Source organism: Pinus tabuliformis, chromosome J (assembly GCF_031772625.1).
Source record: "Pinus tabuliformis cultivar Carrire ecotype Pingquan chromosome J, CPIR1, whole genome shotgun sequence".
Lineage (NCBI taxonomy): Eukaryota > Viridiplantae > Streptophyta > Pinopsida > Pinales > Pinaceae > Pinus > Pinus tabuliformis.
Genome location: NC_142295.1, coordinates 914,877,441 through 914,902,245, shown reverse-complemented (window position 1 = coordinate 914,902,245; position 24,805 = coordinate 914,877,441). Strand labels below are relative to the sequence as shown.

Genomic DNA, 24,805 nt, shown 5'->3' with positions numbered 1-24,805 from the left:
GTATACACGTAGGCTCGACACATGGAAGTAGCGTATACCTTATAAAGTATGTTTCAGTTGTTTCTGTTTGCTGTTGCAGAGTTTTGGGTTCTGGTTACTATATTATGGTGACAGTATTCTGAATGATCAGATTGATTGTGATTTGATGATGGGTTGTCAAAGTGATTGATTGATTCAGTTGTGGTTGATTCAGAAAGTGATGATTGAGTTTCAGTGATTGGTTGATGCAGATGTATTTGATGATTGAATTGCAGTTATGATGTTGTTGATGGATCCAGTCTGAAAATTTATGAAACGTGGTCCTTGGAGGAAGAAAGAAGGTCGTAGCCTTCTGTAGGTCGCCACCTACGTACTAGTAAACATATCAGCGAGTACAAGAGTTAAGGGGTCGTAGCTCCCTTCCAGTAGAAGCTGGATAACGAGAGAAGGTTGTAACCTTCTATAAGTAGAAGCCTGCGTACTGGTATAAGTTTGCACCAGTACAAGATTGTAAACAAATTTTCTTATTATTCAAAGAAGATAGAGACGATAGCAGCAGGTGGTTTTTACCCACATTGGGTTTCCACCTTATATCTTGGTGTTCATGTTTGTTGGTTATGTGTGATGCTTTATTCTGCTTTTACTGCACTATCTAATAAATCTTTGATCTACTGGTTAAAGTTCAATGCATGATAAATTTGGTAAATCAAAAGTTATTTGCATATATGCTGGTTTCTTTAAGTACAATCGCGTGTACATGCTAGTTCACTTAGTTGAAGTAGCGTATACAAATCTGTTTGGGAAATAAAATTATTGATCTGATAATACTGATTCACCCCCCTCTCAGTATTATTTCCAACAATTGGTATCAAAGTAGGTCCTTCAGAAGAAGCTTGATCGCTTGAAGGGAGATCCATCATCATAAGTAATCAAGAAAGCGTGGGATCCATCAGACCATCAATCTTTGATGGGAGAAACTTTGTTTATTGGAAAATAAGAACCAAAGCCTATCTACAATCACTTGGAACGGATGTTTGGGAAATTGTGGAAGGAGGATATACATTTCCATCAACAATTCCTACAGATACGGCAGGTAAAAAGCAATATGAAACCAATGCCAGGGCTGTCAATACATTATTGGGAAGTCTGTCACAATCAGAGTTTGTCAAAGTTATGCAGCTCAAATCAGCCAAAGAAATATGGGACAAAATCGTTCTGAGCTACAAAGGAGACTCTTAGGTAAAATGTGCTAAACTTCAAACTCTCAGAATTCAGTATGAAACTCTTAAGATGCACAATGATGAAAGTATAGCTAGTTACTTCTTACGTATAGATGAGGTTGTCAATTGTATGAAGAATCTGGGTGAAGATATAAAGGAAGTTACCTTAGTTGAGAAAGTTTTAAGATCCTTGTTTGCTAAATTTGAATCAAAAGTGTCTGCCATAGAAGAAAAACAAGATCTGCAGACTATCACTATGACATAGCTTCACGAAATCTTAACTGCCTTTGAGATGAGAAAAGGAGGCCCATTAGATATGAGAGAAGCCACATTTAAAGCTTCAGCAAAAGGAAAGGAAGAACTCAATGAATCAAGACATATTTCAGAAGAAGAAGATGAAGTAAATGTTAGGCCCCTATACTACTAGTGTAACCCCTTATTCTTATTAGTATAACCCACTTATTTTATTGATGTACCCATCTAGTGCCCATATTGTTACTATTGTACCCCATAGAAGCCCACTATTGTTATTATTGTGCCCTTACATTATTATTGTTATGTCGGCTCTGGTTATGTTATGACCCCTTAGACTCCTATATATAGAAACGAGGTCTTTTCAATTGTATCATCCAAGAATTGTTCATTTATGTAATGTAAAGGAGGTTTCCCCCTCGAAGAGGCTGAATTCTAAGGCGTTGATCTTTCTTTTCTATCTTTTCTTGAGCTGGTTTCATAACATTTGGTATCAGAGCTTTGGATTCTAGGGTTTCGCTGCTCCAAACAGGTCATCGTGGAATTTTCGCTATAACTTTTTTTCTGTGACGTTTCAGAAGTCTCAAAAAAAACCCATTTTAGAAGAAATCGCGCTGAACCTTGGTTCCGAATTTCAGAGCTTTTCGCGTGATACATTCGGAGATATGATCTGAGGAAGTTGGTCTTTTTGCAGACTCCTGAATTACACTCAAAACAGGTGACCTGGAGAAAATCGTCATAACTTTCTTTCTGAGCATCAGATTGAAATTTTGTAAGAAGGTACAGAAAGTGGATGGACTGTAGTTTTCATTTATATATTTTTTAGAGTCAAAGGTTGAAACAATGACATGTGGCACTTCATACAAGTTCGCTCTACTGAACTAGTCTATAATCAGGTCACTGCGGGAGATTGTGCATAACTCTTTCTTGGAGAATCCAATTTGGATCATACTGGTGGCATTGGAAAGAGGACATAGAGGGCTACTATATTTCACAATTTCAGAACTTAAAGATCTGAAAGTACAGAGTTACAGTCGTTTCAAGGTCGAGCTCCTAAAATCAAGAAAAAGCAAGATGAGGAAGTTTGATGGCAAGGATCCGATAAATTGGATACTTCAGATGGAGCAATATTTTGATCTACATGGTGTACAACTGTTACAAAAGGTATGTATTGCATCTTCATATTTAGAACCAGATCAATTTTTATGGTATGAAGGGCTTTGTTCTCATAAAAAACTTGGTACGTGGTCAATTTTCACGGAGGAAATGATAGCACATTATGAGGATACAAAGAGCAACACCTTCTTTAGAGCAACACCACAACAATTGGAAAGAGTAAAAGGGCTTTGTGACATAATGGAAAGCAAAATTATGGAAACCAGGAAGCATACCCCTCACAACTATAAAGATGGAAGTGTTGTTTCTCCCAGCCTTCCACAACCTACAAGGGTTACACCACAACAATTGCAAGAAAAAAGAGAAAAAGGGCTTTGTTACAATTGTGATAGCAAATGCACTAAAGGTCATAGGTGTGCTGAGAAGAAATTATTTTACATAGAATATGAAGAGGAGGAAGAAAAGGATCAAGAAACATCAAAAGAAGAGGATATACGCCGGGACACCACCCCAGAGAAAGAAGAAATGAATCAGACCATATCTTGTAAAGCATTGACAAGAATTACCACTCCTCAAACTCTCAAGATAGAAGGACATGTCAAGAAGAAAAAGGTTCAAGCAGAGAAAGATCACATCGAGCATCAACAACAAGTTCTCCAACTTTTAAAGGATAACACCACTTTGGTGCAAAATAAAATGAAACAACAGGTAGATCAACATCGTAGTGAAAAATGTTTTGATGTAGGTGATTGGGTATTTTTACTGCTACATCTCAAGCAAGCTATTTATGAGAAGGAAATGTTGGCAATACTACATGCACTTAAAAAATGGCGACCTTACCGAATGGGAAGACTCTTCAAGGATGAGGATGTGGAAGCATTGTTTTGTGCTATTTATATTATCCAACCAAATTGAATAAACGAAGCAAGGGATGAATGGAAGAAGGACGAAGAAGTATGGTCACTTATTCAAAAGTTGCAAAAGATCCCAATTCAAGCAATATTGCCAGAAATTGAAGAGGAAGGAAAAATCATATTGGAACCTGGAGCAGTCACAGAAACAAGAACCCGATAGCTACGAAATCGATCAATTTCAGAGTATCTCATCAAGTGGAAGAACTTACCCACTGAATATTCCACATGGGAGGACAAGAATTTTATACAGAAGCATCAAGAACTACTCAAGCGTTGAGGACAACGCTTTTTGAAGGAGAGGGGCATGTTAGGCCCCTATACTACTAGTGTAACCCCTTATTCTTATTAGTATAACCCACTTATTTTATTGATGTACCCATCTAGTGCCAATATTGTTACTATTGTACCCCATAGAAGCCCACTATTGTTATTATTGTGCCCTTACATTATTATTGTTATGTCGGCTCTGGTTATGTTATGACCCCTTAGACTCCTATATATAGAAAGGAGGTCTTTTCAATTGTATCATCCAAGAATTGTTCATTTATGTAATGTAAAGGAGGTTGCCCCCTCGAAGAGGCTGAATTCTAAGGCGTTGATCTTTCTTTTCTATCTTTTCTTGAGCTGGTTTCATAACAGTAAACTTTGTCAAGAAGCTTCAACGGGGTTCTAGAAGATTCAGAGGTAAACTACCCTTCAAATGTTTTGCTGGTGGTAGAGTTGGTCATTATGCTACCAAATGTCCTCATAAAGATAAATATGAAAAAGGGAAGGAATATGCAAAATGGAATAGAAAACAAGTTGTAAATAAAAAGAGTTACTATACTCATGTAGATAGCGATGGTTTATCAAATAGTGATGAAGATGAACATAGTAATGACTATAGACTTCTAATGGCTTATGACGATCATAATTTTTGGGATGCTTTAGAAGAAGATGACCTTCATGAAGAAATATCTAAACTAAAAATTTGTTGAGAAGAAAAGAATATGATTATAGATACCTTGACATACCAACTTGCTGAAAAATAAAAACACAATGAAAAACTAGAATGTGAAATTGGGTCTAAGAAAGGATCTTGAGAAAATGAAATATCTCAATCTTAGATTTGCTAAAGGATCAGAAACCTTAAATGAAATTATCAAAGTGCAGCATTCTCCTTAAATAAAGACAAGTCTTGGATATACTGAATAAGCATCTCAATCACAGAAGTCGTCAACCTCCACTAAAAGCTATCTTGATGCAGCAAAGAACAGTGAACAATATGACAATCGTCAGGAAAGGCATAAAGTAGATCACCAGGTAAATCAAACTCAATTTTCTCTAAGGTTGAATAGAAGCCACAACCAACCTCACGTTAATCATACTCAATTTGCTCCAAAGATGAATATCAATAGAAACTACAATCACCAGGTCAATAGATTCGATAATCACAGGAACTTCTTTAATGGTCAATGTTTCTCATGTCATAATTTTGGACACAACATTGCTCAATGTGTTGCTTACAAAAACATCATGACTAGATAACGGAATCAAAGGAATGTGACAGGGATCAAGAAAAGTTCCTATAATAACTTTTCTCTTCTTGAAAATGAAATAGAATGCTCAATCTGTAACAATTTTGGCCATGAAGAATCTTGTTAGGTCCCTATAATACTAGTGATTACCCCATTACTATTGTAGTTATATCCCTTATTAATATTGTTGTGCCCATATTGTCCCCATATTGTTATTATTGTGCCTCATAGAATCCCTCTATTGTTATTTTTGTGCCTTTGTATAATTATTATTAGGTCGACTGGGTTATATTGTGACTCCTTAGACTCCTATATATAGAAAGGAGGTTTTGTCATTTGAATCATCAAAGAATCATTCATTTGTGTAATGTAAAGGAGGTTTCCCCCTCGAAGAGGCTGAATTCTGAGGCGTTGATCTATCTTTTCTATCTTTTTGTGAGCTGGTTTCATAACATTTGGTATCAGAGCTTTGGATTCTAGGGTTTCGCTACCCCAAATAGGTCATCGTGGCATTTTCGCTATAACTTTTTTTCTGCAACATTTCAGAAGTGAAAAAAAAACCCATTTGATACGAAATTGCACTGAACCTTGGGTCCAAATTTCAGAGCTTTTTGCACTATATTTGCGGAGATATGATCTAAGGAAGTTGGTATTTTTGTAGATTCCTAAATTACATTCCAAACAGGTGACCTGGGGAAAATCATCATAACTTTCTCTCTGAGCATCAGATTGAAGTTTCATAAAAAGTTACAAAAATAGGACAGACTGTAGTTTCTATTTTTAGAGCCAAAGGTCGAAACAGGGACACGTGGCATGTCATACAATTTCGCTCTATTGAACTAGTCTATAATCATGTCACTGTGGGAAATTTGGCATAACTCTTCCTTGGAGAATCCAATTTGGATCAGACCGGTGACATTGGAAAGAGGACATAGAGGGCTACTGCAGGTTGCAATTTTAGAAATGGATGATACGAAATTACAGAGATACATTAGAGGCAATATTGAGCTACTACAAAGTGAAAAAAGCTGTGTAGATTTTTTTAAATTTTTGCTTAAGCTTGGTTTGAAAAATTATTTTGAAGGAATTCAAAGGGCATAGTAGAGCATTATTATCGGTAACTGATGCTCCAAGGAAATAAAATGCAAACACCTAGTAAGCAACCTAAAAGCTCTAGCATGACTCATGAAGAAGAGGAAGAAATGCTACATGATATATCAAAATTACAAGACCAAGTGCAACAAATGTCACTCTCACAAAAGCTAATAGAAGCTAAATAAATGGCGTGGAATCTAAGATAAAGGGCGTGGAAGCTAAGATGGACGATTTGAAGATAGATTTGAAGACATATTTGAAGAGAGACATGACAGATTTGAAGATAGACATGGCAGATTTGAAGACAACTTTGACAAATTTTCTACAAGAAATACTTACAAATGGTGAAAGGGTAGTAAAGGAAACTCATGATGCGAATAAAAGAAATGTAATCATGATTTCATAGACTCTAATGTTGGATCTAAGACCCACCATATTCCAAAAATCGATATGAGGAAGTTTGATGGCAAGGATCCCGCAACATGGATATTACAGATGGAGCAATTTTTCGATCTCAATAATGTGAAAAACACACAAAAGGTACGTATTGCAACTTTATATTTGGAACCAAATCAGTTTTTATGGTATCAATGGCTTTGCTCTCGTAAAAAAATTATCACTTGGGCAATTTTTACGGAAGAATTGACAGTACATTATGAGGATACAAAAAGCAACACTTTTTTTAGCCAATTGATAAGTCTCAAACAAAAGGGTTCAATAATGGAGCACATTGAAGAGTTCCAAAAAATTGAACATAAGGGTAAAAAATATTCCAAATGAGCATAGGATTGATGTGTTCATAGGGACTTTAAAGGGTAATATCCAACATGATGTTCGCCTTTGGGAACCTGATTCATTAGAGAAGGCATTCAGGTTAGCAAGAAAAATGGAAAGCAAAATTATGGCAACCAGGAAGCATACCACTCACAACTATAAAGATGGAAGTGTTGTTGCCCCTAGTCTTCCACAACCTATAAGGTTGACACCACAACAATTGGAAGAGAAAAGAGCAAAAGGCATTTGTTACAGTTGTGATAGAAAATACACTAAAGGTCATAAGTGTGCTGAGAAGAAATTATTCTACATAGATTGTGAAGAGGAAGAAGAAAAGGAGCAAGAAAGGTCAAAAGAAGAGGATATACTCCATGAACAAAGCCTAGATAAAGAAGAAATGAATCCAACCATATCTTGTAATGTATTGGCGGGAATTACCACTCCTCAAACCATCAAGATAGAAGGACAAATCAAGAAGAAAAAGGTAATAGTGTTGATTGATTCAGGAAGTACCCCCAATTTTATTCATTGTAAGGTAGCAAAAGAATTGAATTGCTTCTTATATCCAGCACCAGAGTGTCAAGTGATGGTTGCAAATGAATGAAAAATAAATTGCTCTGGAAAGTGCCATAATATCAAGATATCCATGGGAGAATATGTAATGCTTAGCCCAATGCTTTCCATTCCAATGGGAGGTGCTGATGTTGTACTAGGAGTCCAATGGCTACAATCCTTGGGTACAATAGCTTTTAATTTTCAAGAACTTTTCATGAAATTTTCTGCGAAAGGAAAGGAAGTTGAATTAAGGGGTATTGCAGGGAAACCGGGAAAGATAATCAGCTCTAACGGTATGACAAAGCTTCTAAAAAGGAAACAAAGAGGTGTAATTGCACAATTATGTTCACTAGATGTTTCCACATCGAAATCATCTATTTCTCTAGATCTCCAAAAAGTCTTGGACAATCATTCCAAGGTATTTGAGACTCCCAAAGGTCTCCCACCTATCTGTGATCATGATCATGCTATTCATTTGATTCTAGGAAGTGTTCCTCCAAACATCAGGCCGTACAGATATCCCTATGCCCAAAAGAGTGAAATTGAACGTATGGTTGCAGAAATGCTAGAGGCTGGTATAATTCAACCTAGTCAAAGTTCTTTCTCTGCTCCAGTAGTATTGGTGCACAAGAAGGATGGATCATGGCGCATGTGTCCGGATTATAGGGAGCTCAACAAGCTCACTATTAAAGATAAGTTTCCCATTCCTATCATTGATGAATTACTGGATGAATTGCATGGATCAATTTACTTCACCAAGTTGGATCTTCGTTCAGGATATCATCAAATCAGAATGAAGCTGGAAGACATTCCGAAAACAACATTTAGAACTCATGAGGGTCATTATGAATTTTTGGTCATGCCTTTTGGCCTTACCAATGCACCTTCTACATTTCAAGGTTTGATGAATTCCATTTTCAAACCCTTCCTTAGAAAATTTGTGTTAGTATTTTTTGATGATATACTAATCTACAACAAGTCTTGGAAGGATCATGTTGAACATGTTGACAGGGTGCTACAACTTTTGGAAGAGAAACAGTTATATGCAAAAAGATCCAAATGTTTCTTTGGAGTACAAGAGGTGGAATATCTGGGTCATATTGTATCTCATGAAGGAGTTAAGGTAGACCCTAGCAAAATTAAAGCCATTAAGGAATGGAAAATCCCCACATCCATAAAGCATCTGCGAGGATTTCTCGAGTTGACAAGGTATTATCGCAAGTTTGTTAAAAATTATGGGAGAATAGCAGCACCTCTAACAACATTATTGAAGAAAGATGCATTTTCATGGACTCCAGAAGCAACAAAGGCCTTCGAACATCTTAAAGAGGCAATGTGCCAAGCACCAATCTTAGCTACACCGGACTTCACAAAAACCTTTATTGTGGAATGTGATGCTTTAGGAAATGGAATTGGTGTTGTTTTAATGCAAGATGAAAGTCCCATTGCTTTTGAAAGTCGTCCAATCAAGGGAAAGTTTTTACACAAAGCCATTTATGAGAAGGAAATGTTGGCAATACTACATGCACTTAAGAAATGGAGACCCTACCTAATGGGAAGACACTTCAAGGTAAAAACGGATCATGATAGCCTTAAATTCTTTTTAGAACAAATATTATCCTCTGAAGAGCAACAAAAGTGGGTCACAAAGATGTTGGGTTATGACTTTGAAATCATATACAAAAAAGGGAAGTAAAATGTGGTGGCAGATGCACTCTCAAGAAAGGATGAGGATGTGGAAGCGTTGTTGTGCACCATTTCTATTATCCAACTAGATTGGATAAACAAAGCAAGGGAGGAATGGAAGAATGATGAAGAAGTGTGGGCACTTATTCAAAAGTTACAACAAGATTCTAGTACATCTGATACATTTAGCTGGCAAAATGATTCGTTATGGTACAAAGATTGCTTATACCTCTGTAAGAATTCCCAACTGAAACAAAAGATTTTTATGGAATTTCACACTTCTCCCTTAGGAGGGCACTCAGGATTTTTAAAAAATTACCACAGGGTTAAGCAGGAATTATTTTGGGATGGCCTTAAATCGGAAATTCAAAATTTTGTGGAAGAATGTTTGGTTTTCCAACAAAATAAAGTTGAAACAATTAAGACCCTGGGTCTATTACAGCCTTTATCCATTTCAAGCCAACGTTGGGAGGAGGTTTCAATGGATTTTATCACAGGTTTACCCAAATCTGAGGGAAAGAGTGTCATCATGGTGGTAGTTGAGAGACTTACCAAGTATGCACACTTTTGTGCATTATCACATCCATTTAAAGCTAGTACAGTTTCTACTACTTTTATGGAAACAATTCAAAAGCTACATGGAAACCCAAAGATTATTGTAAGTGACAGAGATCCCATTTTCACTGGAAATTTTTGGACAGAATTATTTTCTTGTCTCAGTACTCAGTTAGCTCATAGCTCATCTTATCATCCTCAATCTGATGGGCAAACTAAGATAGTAAACAAACGTCTGGAAGGATATCTTCGTTGCTTTGTATCTGATAAACAGACACAATGGGTCAAATGGTTGCCTCTAGCTGAATGGTGGTATAACACTTCCTTCCATACAGCAACAAAAATGACCCCATTTATGGCACTTTATGGATATCAACCACCATCCATCACATCATATTTAGGAGAAAATTCTAAGGTTCCAGTAGTGGAACATCACATCAAGCATCAACAACAAGTCCTCCAACTCTTAAAAGATAAACTCGTGTTGGCGTAGAATAGAATAAAACAACGTGCATATCAACATCGCAGTGAAAGAAGTTTTGATGTAGGTGATTGGGTATTCATATGGCTACAACCATATAAACAAATGTCCCTCAAGCAAGCTAAGAAGGATAATAAATTATCACCAAAGTATTACTGTCCCTACAAGGTGTTGCAAAAGATTGGTACTATGGCATACAAATTGGAGCTTCCTGCAGCTTCTCGAGTGCGCCCATTTTTCCATGTTTCATGTTTAAAGAAGGTTATAGGCGACAAGCTCCCAGTTCAAACAATATTTCCAGAAATTTACGAGGAAGGAAAAATTATATTGGAACCAGAAGCAGTCACAGAAACAAGAATTCGACAGCTACGAAATCGATCAATTTTGGAGTATCTCATCAAGTGGAAGAACTTATCCGCTGAAGATTCCACATGGGAGGATGATAATTTTATACAGAAGCATCCAGAACTACTCAAGCATTGAGGACAACACTTTTTTGAAGGAGAGGGGCATGTTAGGTCCCTATAATACTAGTGATTACCCCATTATTATTGTAGTTATATCCCTTATTAATATTGTTGTGCCCCTATTGTCCCCATATTGTTATTACTGTGCCCCATAGAATCCATTTATTGTTATTTTTGTGCCTTTGTATTATTATTGTTAGGTCAGCTGGATTATATTGTGACTCCTTAGACTCCTATATATAGAAAGGAGGTTTTGTCATTTGAATCATCAAAGAATCATTCATTTTTGTAATGTAAAGGAGGTTGCCTGCTCGAAGAGGCTGAATTCTAAGGCGTTGATCTATCTTTTCTGTCTTTTTGTGAGATGGTTTCATAACAAATCTGAATGCAGGAGCAAATTTCAGCAAACATCCCAAAAGGAGCAAACTCCATTAAATCCCAAGATATGGAGAAGGAAAGAACCTCAAACAGAAAGATGTGGTATAGCTTTGTATGCAAAAGGACAGGAAAATTAGTGGTACATCGATAGTGGATGCTTAAAACACATGACAGGTGACAAAGAAAAACTTCACTCATATAATGCCTTAGAAAAGGAAAAGAATGTCTCATTTGGAAATGACACTCCTGCTGTCATAAAAGGTAAAGGCTCTGTTTTCTTGAAAGAAAAGGTTAAAGCTAGGAATGTTACATATGTAAATGGTCTAAAGCTTAACCTGTTGAGTGTTAGTCAAATGTGTGATCAAGGAAATGAAGTGGTGTTTTGATCAAACGGATGTGTTGTTTGTGAGATTGATACAGGAGAAATTGTGATCAAAGGTACAAGAACTCCAAACAACATATACATACTCAAGGGAGGACAACAACAATTCTATCTAAGCAAAAATGATGAAAACTAACTATGGCATAGAAGATTGGAACATCTAAGCTTTTCTCAAATAACAAAAGCATGCAGATTCCAGGTTGTTCGTGATCTTCTAGATATCAGCGTCCCTGAAAATACAATATGACAACAATGTCAATTCGGTAAGCAAACCGGATCTCACTTCATTGAAAAAGAAGGGTAAGTGAGTAAGCCTCTTGAACTTGTCCATACTGATTTATGTGGACCATCAAGGAAAAATTCACCTCGTGGAGAGGAATATTTTATTTTGTTCATTGATGATTTTTCTAGAATGTGTTGGATAGGTCTTCTAAAGCATAAAGATGAAGCATTTGCAAAGTTCAAAGCCTTCAAAGCTTTGGTTGAAAATGAATCATATTGCAAAATCAAATGCCTCAGATCTGATCAAGGAGGGGAATTTACCTCGGATGAATTCTTTGACTTTTGTGAACAACATGGAATAAAAATCCGTTCACAACCGCAAGGACTCCTCAGCAAAATGGAGTGGTAGAAAGAATGAACAGAATTGTTCAACAAATGGCTCAAGCTATGCTAGATGAGTCTATAACTCCTGCAAACTTCTGGGGTGAAGCTGCATTCGCCGCCATAACTATTCTCAAACAAGCAAATTTTCGGGTAAACAACACTCAAACTCTACATAAACTTTGGTATGGTAAGGCTCCTACTGTAAAATACTTTAAAGTTTTTGGAATCAAATGTTATATCAAAAGGACTGATGAAAAACTTGGTAAGTTTAAGCCCAAAGCAGATGAAGGTATTCTTCCTGGTTACTCTTCCCGAAGTAAAGGATATAAATGTTATAATAAAAGACTTGGGAAATTTTTTGAAAGTATTGATGTTGTAGTTGATGAAGCATGCAAAAATCCAAAACAGATAAAAATCGAAGATTATGACAATGAAGAAGATGGGGATTATTTTCCCACAAATCACAATGATTCTGAAGAAGAAACCAAAGCAATAAAAGAAGAGATAACGATATAACAAAAGACTCTGTCCAGGTATGTTCAGAAAATCCACCCAGAAACTCAAATTTTAGGGTAAAAAGAGGCAGGTGTACAGACAAGAAGAACTATTATAGAAACCTCAAGCTATCTAGCATTACTATCCTCCACCGAACCTCAAAATGTAAATGAGGCATGCAAAGATGAATGTTGGGTCAAGGCCATGAATGAAGAACTTGAGAAAATTGAAAAGAATAATACTTGGGAATTAGTTCCTAGACCTCATGATAAAAATATTATAGGAACTAAATGGATATTCAAAAGCTGAATGAAAATGGAGAAGTTATTAGGAACAAGGCTAGACTTGTTTGTAAAGGGTATGCTCAACAAGAAGGTATAGATTTTGAAGAAACTTTTGCACCTGTTGCTAGACTTGAAGCCATAAGGATGTTTCTTGCTCTTTCTAGCTGTCAGAAATTCAAGGTATACCAAATTGATGTAAAATATGTCTTCCTTAATGGAGATTTAGAAGAAGAAGTCTATATTGAACAACCAGAAGGATTCATTCTTGGAAATGATACAAAACTTGTATGCAAACTCAAAAAGGCTCTTTATGGTCTAAAACAAGCTCCAAGGGCCTGGTATTACTGTCTTGACAAATATCTACACCAACAAGGTTTCTCAAAAGGGTCAGTAGATAACAATCTATATACAAAGATTGACACTAATAAATTGCTAATAATTTTTGTTTATGTTGATGATATCATTTTTGGTAGCAATGAAGAATCCAGGAGTCAGAATTTTGCTTCAGTAATGCAGCAAGAATTTGAAATGTCCTTGCTTGGTGAACTTACCTATTTTCTTGGTCTACAAGGTCAGCAAAATAATGATGGTATTTTTCTTTCACAAACCAAATATCTCAAACAGATCTTGAAAAGGTACGGCATGGAAGATTCTAAACCTCTATGTACCCCAATGGTAACAGGATGCAGTCTCATCTCAAATGATGAATCAACAACAGTACATCAACCAACTTACAGATCCATGATTGGCAGTCTACTTTATCTAACAGGTACTCGACCTGACATCATGCATGCAGTAGGAATAGTCGGAAGATTCCAAGCAAATCCAAAGGAATCACACCTTCAAGCAGTCAAAAGTATTTTCAAATATCTTCAAGGAACACAAAACTTTGGTTTATGGTATCCTAGAGATACAAATATTACTCTTCATGCATATACAAATGCAGATTGGGTAGGAAGTGTTGATGACAAAAAAAGCACTAGTGGTGATGCATTCTATATGGGTTCCAGGTTAGTGTCTTGGTTCAGCAAGAAACAAATTTCAATTGCGTTATCTACAGCTGAAGCAGAATATGTGGTTGTTGCATCTTGCTACACACAACTTCTTTGGATGATGAAAACATTGCAAGACATTCAAATCACATGCAATCCACCCATCTCCATTCTATGTGATAATACAAGTGCCATCAATATTTCAAAGAATCCAGTCATGCACTCCAAGACCAAGCACATACCCATCAAATACCATTTTCTACGTGAACAAGTGCTTGAACAAAATGTCAAATTGGAATATGTTCCCTCCAAGGAACTTGTTATTGATATATTCACTAAACCACTGCCCAGAGAGACATTTGAATATCTCAGACAAAAACTGGGAATAATTGCTGCATCATCCTGTTGTTAAATCAAAATTTTCAAAGAAATGTTATTATACGCATGTTTCATGAAGTGTAATCGCATACACACATAGGTTTCTGTGGTTCAAGGAGCGTATATGATTATCAAACAAGAAAAATAGTAGGGCAGGCTCTGATATGGGTGCTCTGACTGATATTGATGATTAATATGCTTTGTTCATTAATTTTATCTTACTAACAAATATGCCTTGATCTTTGACCTGTTAACAATGCACAAGTAGCACCGGTTCAGGGGGAGCATTAGCCTTCGCATACATTCAACATTGTTGGCATTATGGTTGTTGAGTCCAGCTATGGCTTCAGATATTTATACCATTTTTTTCTCAAGTCATGTAAAAGTATAGGGTGTGATATGTATTCTCATACATTTGAATGAGTCCTCTTGGACAAATGATGTAATTTATATCCCCACTTTACATGGGATGGATGATGTAATATTTCTTGTTTTTTTCATGTATAAATAATTAGTATATCCCCACTTGGTTGGGAGATGGATGTATGTATTAGTCGTTGATGATAGGAAGGTCATCCTCACATAGTTGAGTTATAGAGTCATGTTATTCTTTTAGAAAATATTTTTGTAGACTTTGCTTGTGCTCAAGGGGAGCATGGACAGTTTCAGTACATCTTAGCATGGGAGCTCAATCAGAGAATTCAGCATGTACTCAGGAGGAGCATGACCCTTTGCCCTTGATGTCAAAGGGGGAGAGTGACTTGGTGTTGCTGTTGCCATCAAGTCCAAAAGGGGAGATTTTTGGCATTATGATACAGGTGTTGTCCTTGATGGCAACTCACTCAGATGAAAGATCACAGTACAACATGTCAACAACAAAGAATTACATATCAAACTACAAAGCATGAAGAAAGAAATTTATACGCATATTCACCTTGACCAAGCTGCATATACATGCAGGTTCACTGAACACAAGTAGCGTATACATACACACACACTTTCACAGAAGGAAAAGCACGTATATCTTGGAAAACTAAGTTTTTGGTCCGAGGTATTTGGTCCAAGGTATTTTGATCCAAGGTATTGGTCCAAGGTATTTTGATCCAAGGTATTGGTCCAAGGTATTTGGTCCAAGGTATTGGTCCTAAGTGGTTTTGGTCCATGGTATTGAGAAAGGCCTAACACTATATAAGGAGGAGAATATCATTAGGCCAGATGTGCAAGTATCGAATATCTGATGAAGTGTGAGATCTAGTATGCAGGTCATTGGCTTATGGTACCGTGCTTGAGATGAATCAAGGATGAACCTTAGCGGTTGATGAAGGATAAGATCTAATGATGGATCGGGATCTTAAGGCTTGAAATGAATTATCATTATGTGGTTTGATCATGTATAGTCTAGATCTGAATACCGACACATGTGTTATTCTGTAAATATTATGATTTGGGTATAACTGAAGTCCAGAATAGTTGAAGAATTATGAATTAATATTTGTAGATGTGTACGCTAGTTGGATTTGATAAAAGCGCGTATACACGCAGGTTCAACTCATGGAAGTAGAGTATACCTTATAAAGTATGTTTCAGTTGTTTCTGTTTGTTGTTGCAAAGTTTTGGGTTCTGGTTACTGTATTCTGGTGACAGTATTCTGAATGATCAGATTGATTGTGATTTGACGATGGGTTGTCAAAGTGATTGATTGATTCAGTTGTGGTTGATTCAAAAAGTGATGATTGAGTTTCAGTGATTGGTTGATGCAGATGTATTTGATGATTGAATTGCAGTTATGATGTTGTTGATGGATCTAGTCTGAAAATTTATGAAACGTGGTCCTTGGAGGAAGAAAGAAGGTCGTAGCCTTCTGTAGGTCGCCGCCTATGTACTAGTAAACATATCGGTTAATACAAGAGTTAGGGGGTCGTAGCGCCCTTCCAGTAGAAGCTGGAGAATGAGAGAAGGTCGTAACCTTCTGCAGGTAGAGGCATGCGTACTCGTATAAGTCTGCGCCAGTACAAGATTGTAAACATATTTTCTTATTATTAAAAGAAGACAAAAATGACAGCAGCAGGTGGTTTTTACCCACATTGGGTTTCACCTTATATCTTGGTGTTCATGTGTGTTGCTTATGTGTGATGCTTTATTCTTCTTTTACTACACTGTCTAATAAATCTCTAATATATTGGTTAAAGTTCAATGCATGATAAATTGGGTAAATCAAAAGTTCTCTGCATATACGTTGGTTGCTTTAAGTACAGTCGCGTGTACACACTAGTTCACTTAGCTGAAGTAGCGTATACAAATCTGTTTGGGAAATAAAATTATTGATCTGATAATACTGATTCACCCCACTCTCAGTATTATTTCTAACAATAGGCTTTCTTACCTACTTTTGCAATATTGTGCATAGAGTTTGAGTACAAAAAAATGGCTAATAAAAGTTCAAGATATGATTTTGCTGAAAGCTATGGTTCTAAAAAACCATGTTATTGAATTCCTCGGATCCTTAAGAAGATTAGTCATGATAAATTATATGACTCCCATGTTACTAAAGAATTCCATCCCAATCCTAATTGGGAATTACCTCTTATTGTAGTAGAAAATATCTATGATTTACCTTTCTTTCAATTTTGTGTTGCAGACCTATTTTGATTTACCTCTATCAATGTCCCTATATCACCCACCCAACATGTCTATCAAATTCCCCTAATGAAGTAGGAAGATATTAATTGGGGGTTGTAACTTGGGTATAAATATATTCATCTTGGCCTAATACAATTTGGAGTAAATCCACTCGTTCTCCCTAGTCTGAATGTCTCATGTTTAGCATGCATCATTGGTTCATGACATAATAAGCTCTCAAATGCTATGTTTGGTGGTTTTGAGGCTCCACTTCATAATGGTCCAATGTGGTCATCTATTGTACCTCACCACCAAGTCTCACTCACAGACCCTCATATTAATGATCTTCAAGATTATTTTCATTTTTTCAGAATTCGATATGTCAAACACATCAGATATTTCCTAGTTACGTAGCACTACCATTCTTCAGTTTGTTTCTACTACAATGCCTCCTCTCAATTTCAAACTCCTCATTCTTGCAAACTCAAAAATCGTAGTGGTTGGCCCTAGAAATTTTACTCTTGTCTCTTTAGGTTTTACAGAACTAACTCTACTTGGAGAATGGTCCCATACTTATTAGCCTCTAAGTTAGAAACATATATTATAGATTGAACCAAAGAATATACAGGTTACATATTCAATTATAAGATTGAGGCCAACAAATTCCTTGATCAATGGATCATAGTCTGCTAGACTTCATGAAACCTTATTACAAATGACTTCAATTTCATTCAAAAGACACATCCAGTCTCATATATTAGCTCCTTTGAATACATGTACATATTGCCTAGATTCATCCAGAAGAAAGGCTCTTCTTTCTAAAAAGCCTACCTATGAAGTTATAGAAATCTCTTCATCTTCTGAACGACATGATGGCCAACACACTAACTATAAAGAATGTCTCTAGATATCCATACCTATCAAATATTTGAAGATGATTAGTTGAGAAAGGAATATATTTTCCAGAAATAAAGCTAGGTATAGGAAAATATGCTCCTAAATTCAATGATGGTTCTTTGATCTCTGATCTTGAATGTCTACATTATATAAGAACATCATTTAGTGATCCATTTGATTCTATTAAGCTTCAAAATTATAATAATTATCAATCTATTTGTTTAATGCAAAATATTGATGATATGGCTCGAGATGTTATCAAGACAAAAGAGCACTTAGCATAACTTCATCATGTAATTCTTGTTATGTATAATCAACAAAAAAATGTCTCAAAGGGTATAAATGAAAAATCAAATATTATTATGGAAGCTCTTGCAAATCTTAAGAAATATGTTCCTAGATTGGTTAAGCCCAGTTATCCTATAGACTATTCCGAATTTGAAAGGTAAACTTTCAAACTTGATTATCCTAAATATGTCTCCAAAGACTTAGCCCTCAAAAATATAAGTCCTCGGCATAGAGAATAAATTAAGCTCTCATGTTAGCACAGAAAAAAATTCCCTCCTTAAAGGAAAGATCAACGAGATTAAAGTGTTTGAAGTAAAACATGAAGAAGGTGAATCTTCAAGGAAAAGAGAGCATTATGGTTTTGAATATTTTGACACCAAAAACCCAAGGACCTCCGTTCAATAGAAAGGCCAAGAACCATTTGAGTCTGCTTGGCAAAAATGGTGCAAAAGTAAACATGGACATGATAAAAAAAAGTTCCTTTTGATCCTTTAAATACAAAAAATGTCCTACTTGGAGCAAAGAAAATAAATATTTTTCTCCAATGATTAATTTGAATTGCAAATCAAAAGATATGTTCTTATGATTATTCAAAAATTGGATGAATGGGTTTTGACATAGAAGGTCTAATACAAAAAACTTGTTTCCTCGCAACAATTAGCCTTAAGAATCACATGGGGTTTTACTAGAGTTGTAAGAATGTGGTGGGATAGGTTGAAACATGAAAAAAAAATTAACATAATGGAAACAGATAAGCCAATAAAAGAATTATCAAAAGCACTGGAAAAATAATTTTATGGCTTGACTTGTCCACCCACATAACATTTTTCCCAGATATTCATGTCACAGAGACTTTGCAATATAGAACATCTGCTTGAATTCTATTGTACAATGCAAAGTCTATTATTTCATAATCCAAACCCTGAGAATATTCCATATCTTCGCCATTATTTAGCAACTATGCCAGAAAAAATTCCTAAAATTGTTAAATATTATTTATATTTGAATAATATTCGTATTGAAATTATGTCACTTGCAAGATTACAAGATGTCATATTACAAGCCTTGCAAAAAGCTTGCCTAATGAAAAAAGTGCAAAAGAATGCAAACAAACAGTTAGGCTTTAATCCAAAGGTTTATGATATATATGTAGAAAACAATTTTGGATGTGGTAAAAAGAGGAAAAAAAAAAATATTTACAAACAAAAGGAAAACAATGTTCTTATTCTCACCCACAATACAAGCATAAGATTTTTTTGAAAAGACTCAGAATATAACCAACAAAAGGCGAGAACATTTTTCATGTGAAAAATAATTCAAACAAAATCTACTGTATGTTTCATCTCCAAAAGGAAAGGACATTGGGAAAATAATTGTCCTTTGAAGTCAAAACCCAAGCATCAACAAAAATTGATGGATCTTTTTAGTACATCATATGATCCAATTAATTGGGAAATGGTTTCCCAATATAATTCTGATGATGAACATGTTTCTGTCACTGATTGTTCTTCCAATTCTGATAGTGAACAACTTCAATGTCAAATGGCTCATAATACTATATCTGATAATTCAACCTCTCACACAGAAGAATATTTTCTTTATAATTGTTTTATGTTTTCTAATATTTCTCCTCTCCAACATTCTCTTGAGCGACTTCAAATATTGCGTGTAGTATTGAAACCTAATGATTTTCTTCTCTGTCGAAGATACGAAGATCAGATTAACCGTATTCAAGATCAGCTCCATAGTATCCAACAACCAAGTGTGGTGGATTTATTAGAATTATATGCCTCCTATGCTCCACCAAACTTGCAAAAATTATTGCGTGAAGAACAAACAAAATTTGATGAATAACAAGATACAAATGAATAACCAGAAAGGTATGATCCAAAGCTATTGGATTTTTCTAATGAAAGAGAACCAATAGAGTTTTGGCTAGAAAAACAAATCAGGATAAAAGAAAATTCAGTCAGAATGGAGAAAGCCAAAACTAAAGAACTAGTAGCATTAGTGAAAAACGATGTAGAAGACCTGTCTAAATTAAGAGCTCAACTTAGAAAATTATTAGCTAATCAGATAGTTGAACAATTTCAAGATCTAGGAGAAGATAATTATGAAGAACAAATTAAACTAGCAATTGTCCCAAAAGGTACAAAGAGAGGCCGATAGGATTATTAAATTGGAATTGTTGAATTTTTCTAGAAGAGATGTTGGTTCAAGCCTAACATATGAGTAATTTGAGCTGGCTAAAGGCTTTCTAATTGTTTTTTATTATGGTAAAATTATATTGATGATTCACTGGTTTTATTTTCAAAACTTTGATGGAATTTGAAGAGCAGGTATAGAATTGCTTTGTGGGATTTGATCCCAAAATCATTGATTTGTAAATACATACTCAATGAAATGTTAATTGGTTGAAACCTTGCACAAATGTTTGATATAAGAAAATAAGCCCAAAAGGTTGAAAGGCTTAGTCCATCTATTTATTTTTGTTGGATGTGCAGTCAAAACAATTTCAATCTCCTGTGACATACAGGCAAACAATTTAGAAGGAAATGCAACAAATTTAGTTAAAGTTAAGTTGAGATTAAAACCTGCTCACAAACAACGTTATAGAAATCTTCAGGAGATGTTCCACTTTGAATCATCTTGTTGAATATGTCATCACATGACTTTGACAACTGAACAATATTTTTTATTCTGCGTACCCTGTAGAAGAGTATGAATTTGTGCATATTAGGCCAGACTATCCAGATTATGGAATCCCAATTTCCCAGTGGGCAGTTCTGTGTATGGAATTTGTACTTTTGATGACTCCAATGACAATGAACAAGTATAATCAGTTGGAAAGCATCAAAGGAAACGATAGACCAAATCCACATTTTCCCAAATTACAAGTCAAACAACAACCCACATAAGGAAACAAATTTAACAACCATCACTTACTTCAATTTGAAAGGTACCTTACAGTGTGTATGCAAGATTGCAACGGATTTTGCCCCAAAAAATGTTACTAGATCTAAACAAGCAAAGCCATAAACCTAAAAAAATTTCAATAATAGGCCTTGATTGGGACAAGCATAATCCTTACTCCACTCCAAATAAGAGTTGCAGTATACGGATTAGGATATTATGCAGGAAAGCATGCCTTATGAATAGAAAAGGCAAAAGATAACAGTGTTTTAATTGCCATATGCAAGGCCTTCATAGATTGCCCCATGATAGCATAAAAGGAACTAAGAATATAAAACATGCATCCATTTGAAATGTTTTTTTGGATAAATTTAAATTATTTTTAGTTTAGTAAATTTACTGTTTATATAAATTACTCTTTATAAAATAAAATGATATTTTAATTTCCATCAAACTAATTAAAAATAACTTATGAAATCAAAAATAAAAATAAAAAATAATCTATGAAACCGAAATAAAAAGAAAAACAAATGATACAATCTCATCCAAATTCCAAGAAACCTTAGTATTAACAGATTCGCCAAAAAGGTAACATGTCCATGCCAAACCAATATTAGTCTAAAAATTATGTTTTTTGCTTTGAAAGTTATGGAAATTCCGGTCATATTTTGAAGAATTTTTGTAAATCTAAGTAAAAGTCGTCAAAATTCATAACCAATATTAATCTAAAAATTATGTTTTTTGCTTTGAAAGTTATGGAAATTCTGGCCATATTTTGAAGAATTTTTGTAAATCTAAGTAAAAGTAGTCAAAATTCATAATTTTAGGTGTCTTAGACGTTTTTTTGACCCTCAAAAACATTATTCAAACACTGCATCTACAAGATATTTTGAAATTTTTTGCCTGGATTCCAACTAGATAACAACAATAACTCTTCCACAACTAGAAACAGGAAAGCTCCACAATCCAAAAAAGCCCGGCCTGCACTGCCCTGACTCTTCCCGGTAAACCCTGACAGCTATTTTGTGTTTGTGAAAAATTAAAATTTGCACAAGTAAACATCACAGATATACCCCTGCACTGCCCTGACTCTTCCCGGTAAACCCTGACAACTATTTTGTGTTTGTGAAAAATTAAAATTTGCACAAGTAAACATCACAGATATACCTATACAGCTACATTGTTGATTGATATCTTTGGACGTTTAATAATTTAGGGTAAATTTATTTGCTATTCTGCGTTTGTGAAAAAATGAAAATTTGCACTAGTAAGCATCACAGATATATATAGCTAGATTGTTGATTGATAACTTTGGACATGCTTGATTAATGAATAATTTAGGGTATAATCTATTCCGTAAACAAAGGATCAAAGGGGGAAGGGGTGGGCTTTGTGTACTGGATCAAGCCTCTGAGATTCATGGGAGAAATGAAGGAAGAATCCCCGCCCAAAACCTCCTCTGCAATCATCCACTGTACTCTCTCAGTTGGATGAAATCTGTCCCAGTAAAAATATTCCTTGGGATCCTTGCAGATTGAGCACCCTGTATCCAACCCACAGCCTACACGGCCATTGTATGGACCATCTCCATAGCACGCCGAAATTGTATCACTAAAACCTACATACCCATTCATATATCATCAGTTCATCATAAACATATGTAAAAAAAAAAAAGTTTCAGATAAGATAATTTTGGGGAAAATTTAATGGATTTAACCAGTTAAATGTTCGTTACGATTTTTTTTGGAAAAATAACATTGTCAAACTATGTAATTCATTGTCAACAATATCCTCCGGAATCCCTAAAACTATTTTATATATTCATTGTTGTCCAGTGATAATTACCTAATGCCTTGCCTTTCCATTGTTAATTAGGTTGAGCATGAAGTCGTAGTTATTCACATAGATGAACATTTCTAAAATTTTTGAGCTAATAAATCGCCTAACCTCAACAAATTCTGGAATAAGGCGTACTCATATGCTTATAAACTTATTAAAAATGCTATCCATAATATGTCTTAGAATTCACATAAAATATCCCAAAAAAATTGGTACTGATACAGTTCCCAGCAAATAGTTTTTATAAACAAGGCCTGCACTAATACTTTTTCAGGGGGAAGTGCATCCCCACTGAAGAAGCATCATATTACACATATTCGCTGAAAGCAAGCAGATACAACACATATCGCCGAAGCGAGCAGATATACAGGCCTGCACTAATACTTACCAACAAATAGTTTTCATAAGCTTTTAATAGTGACTCCACAAACAATTGAGGGCCAATGGTCACCTGCAGAGACTCGTTCACCATGTAATTCCCTGCACTATCATTGGCCCCAACGTTGATTGCAAGAGCAACATTAGACAGAAAATATTTTGCAGAATAACCAGAATCATTCCGCAGCATATGAAAGAAATTTCTAAACTCCTTCACCTGGCGCTCAAAGGGAACGACGTTCTAAAGAAAATTTTATCAAAACTTCAGATAAACAGAAAAGATCATCCTAAACAGGCAAGAAAAGGCATATACTGCAATCTTTAAAGAAATCCAATCTCAAAATGAATGAATTGTTACGAGGCGTTGAAGAGAGGAATCAAGCAAGCCACTTCCAGCAGAAGCAAAATTAGCACCATGAGAGATATCCAAATACACTTTAGGTTGAAACCATGGAGCAGGAAAGGGTAACCCTAAACCAGAGGCTGCGAATCAAAGATCATAATATTAATTTCAGAGAAGAGGGATTTGTGAGAAGAGTAATTTTGTTCTTCCATATACAAATTATAGATTACTCACATCCAATTTTTTTAGTCAAATTGATCGCAAAAACTGAGATATGAGTAATCCGGAAAAATATTAAATTTATAGATCAGAAAACATAAAATATACAGGTAGCCATGTCAGTGCTAAAATGTTGTTGAGCTATCTATCTTCTTTAACAAAAATACCAGATAATGAAGAAGCAACCATATTGATCATGGAACTCACCTATGAAATCGAAAAGTGTTCGGCCATCAGAGAACCGACCAGTGGGTTTCTGGAAGAAAGATTGGCCATATGGAGCAAAGTAAGCCCGAGCCTTGATACTCGCATTCACAAAATTCTAGCATCTACTAATGAGTAACTTGATTTCATTTTCTGAATCCCATAGCCACCGGAATTTCCTTACTTTTTCCATTCTGTTCTCCCAACACATGATTGTCTGCATCTAAAATATTTGCAATCAAAAGGTTATACACTAAATTTTAGATAAGCATGAAGAGATTAAAATTTCTGAACCATTTCCAAATAAATCAAGGCAAAAAGAGAAGTGATCATCAACCATTGAACTTCTCCGCCCAGCAATTTGGTTGATCATTAACCACCCGAAGTCCAGGGTACAGTAACAATTTGATCGAAATAGTTTGACAGTGTCTTTGGCAGTCTCAGAGGACCTTAATCAACAACCACCTATTGTATCGCTTGGCCAAATAAATACCGCTGCACGGAATGGACAAAGAACCAGTTGTCAACGCCATTACAATATATTCATGAACATCTAAAGACAGAGATGCATACGCACTAAGGCTTTTAGCTTTTAATAATCCATTGAACCCATACAAGAAATTGTAGGGGTTGTATGAGCTATGCACATGCAAGCTCATTAGCTTTTGCGTCTTCTTGTGTTTAAAATTTTTGCTTTTCTGAGCTTTTTTCTTTCAATCCTTGCTTTTAATGAGTTTTTTTTGGTGCTTTCTTGATTTTCTGCATAGAATCCTTTTTCGCTTTTGTGCTTTCTTGACTTTTTCTGCTTTCTTGATTTTCCATTGTTTCGTTTTCTGGTTCAGATCAACGGTTGAAAGTGTCTCATCTAATCGAACGGATCAGGGTAAAAGTGTTGACAAAAAAGTTGATGCATAGGAAGGCCTATCGGCCTAATTAACAAAAAATAAAGTCTTAGATGACAAATTGGTAATTACTGTTG

The 24,805-nt window shown here is 35.4% G+C and overlaps 1 protein-coding gene across 1 annotated transcript; it reads right to left on the bottom strand.

Annotated features, from left to right (window-relative positions):
* Positions 1 to 22,989: 22,989 nt before the first annotated feature.
* Positions 22,990 to 24,359, bottom strand: LOC149229724 (GDSL esterase/lipase 6-like). The gene is made up of 4 exons (XM_089381115.1): positions 24,276 to 24,359; positions 23,830 to 23,920; positions 23,419 to 23,543; positions 22,990 to 23,301 (listed from the first exon to the last, which is right to left on the bottom strand). The coding sequence occupies exons 1-4, from the start codon at positions 24,357 to 24,359 to the stop codon at positions 22,990 to 22,992; spliced, it is 612 nt and encodes a 203-aa protein (XP_089237241.1).
* Positions 24,360 to 24,805: the final 446 nt, after the last annotated feature.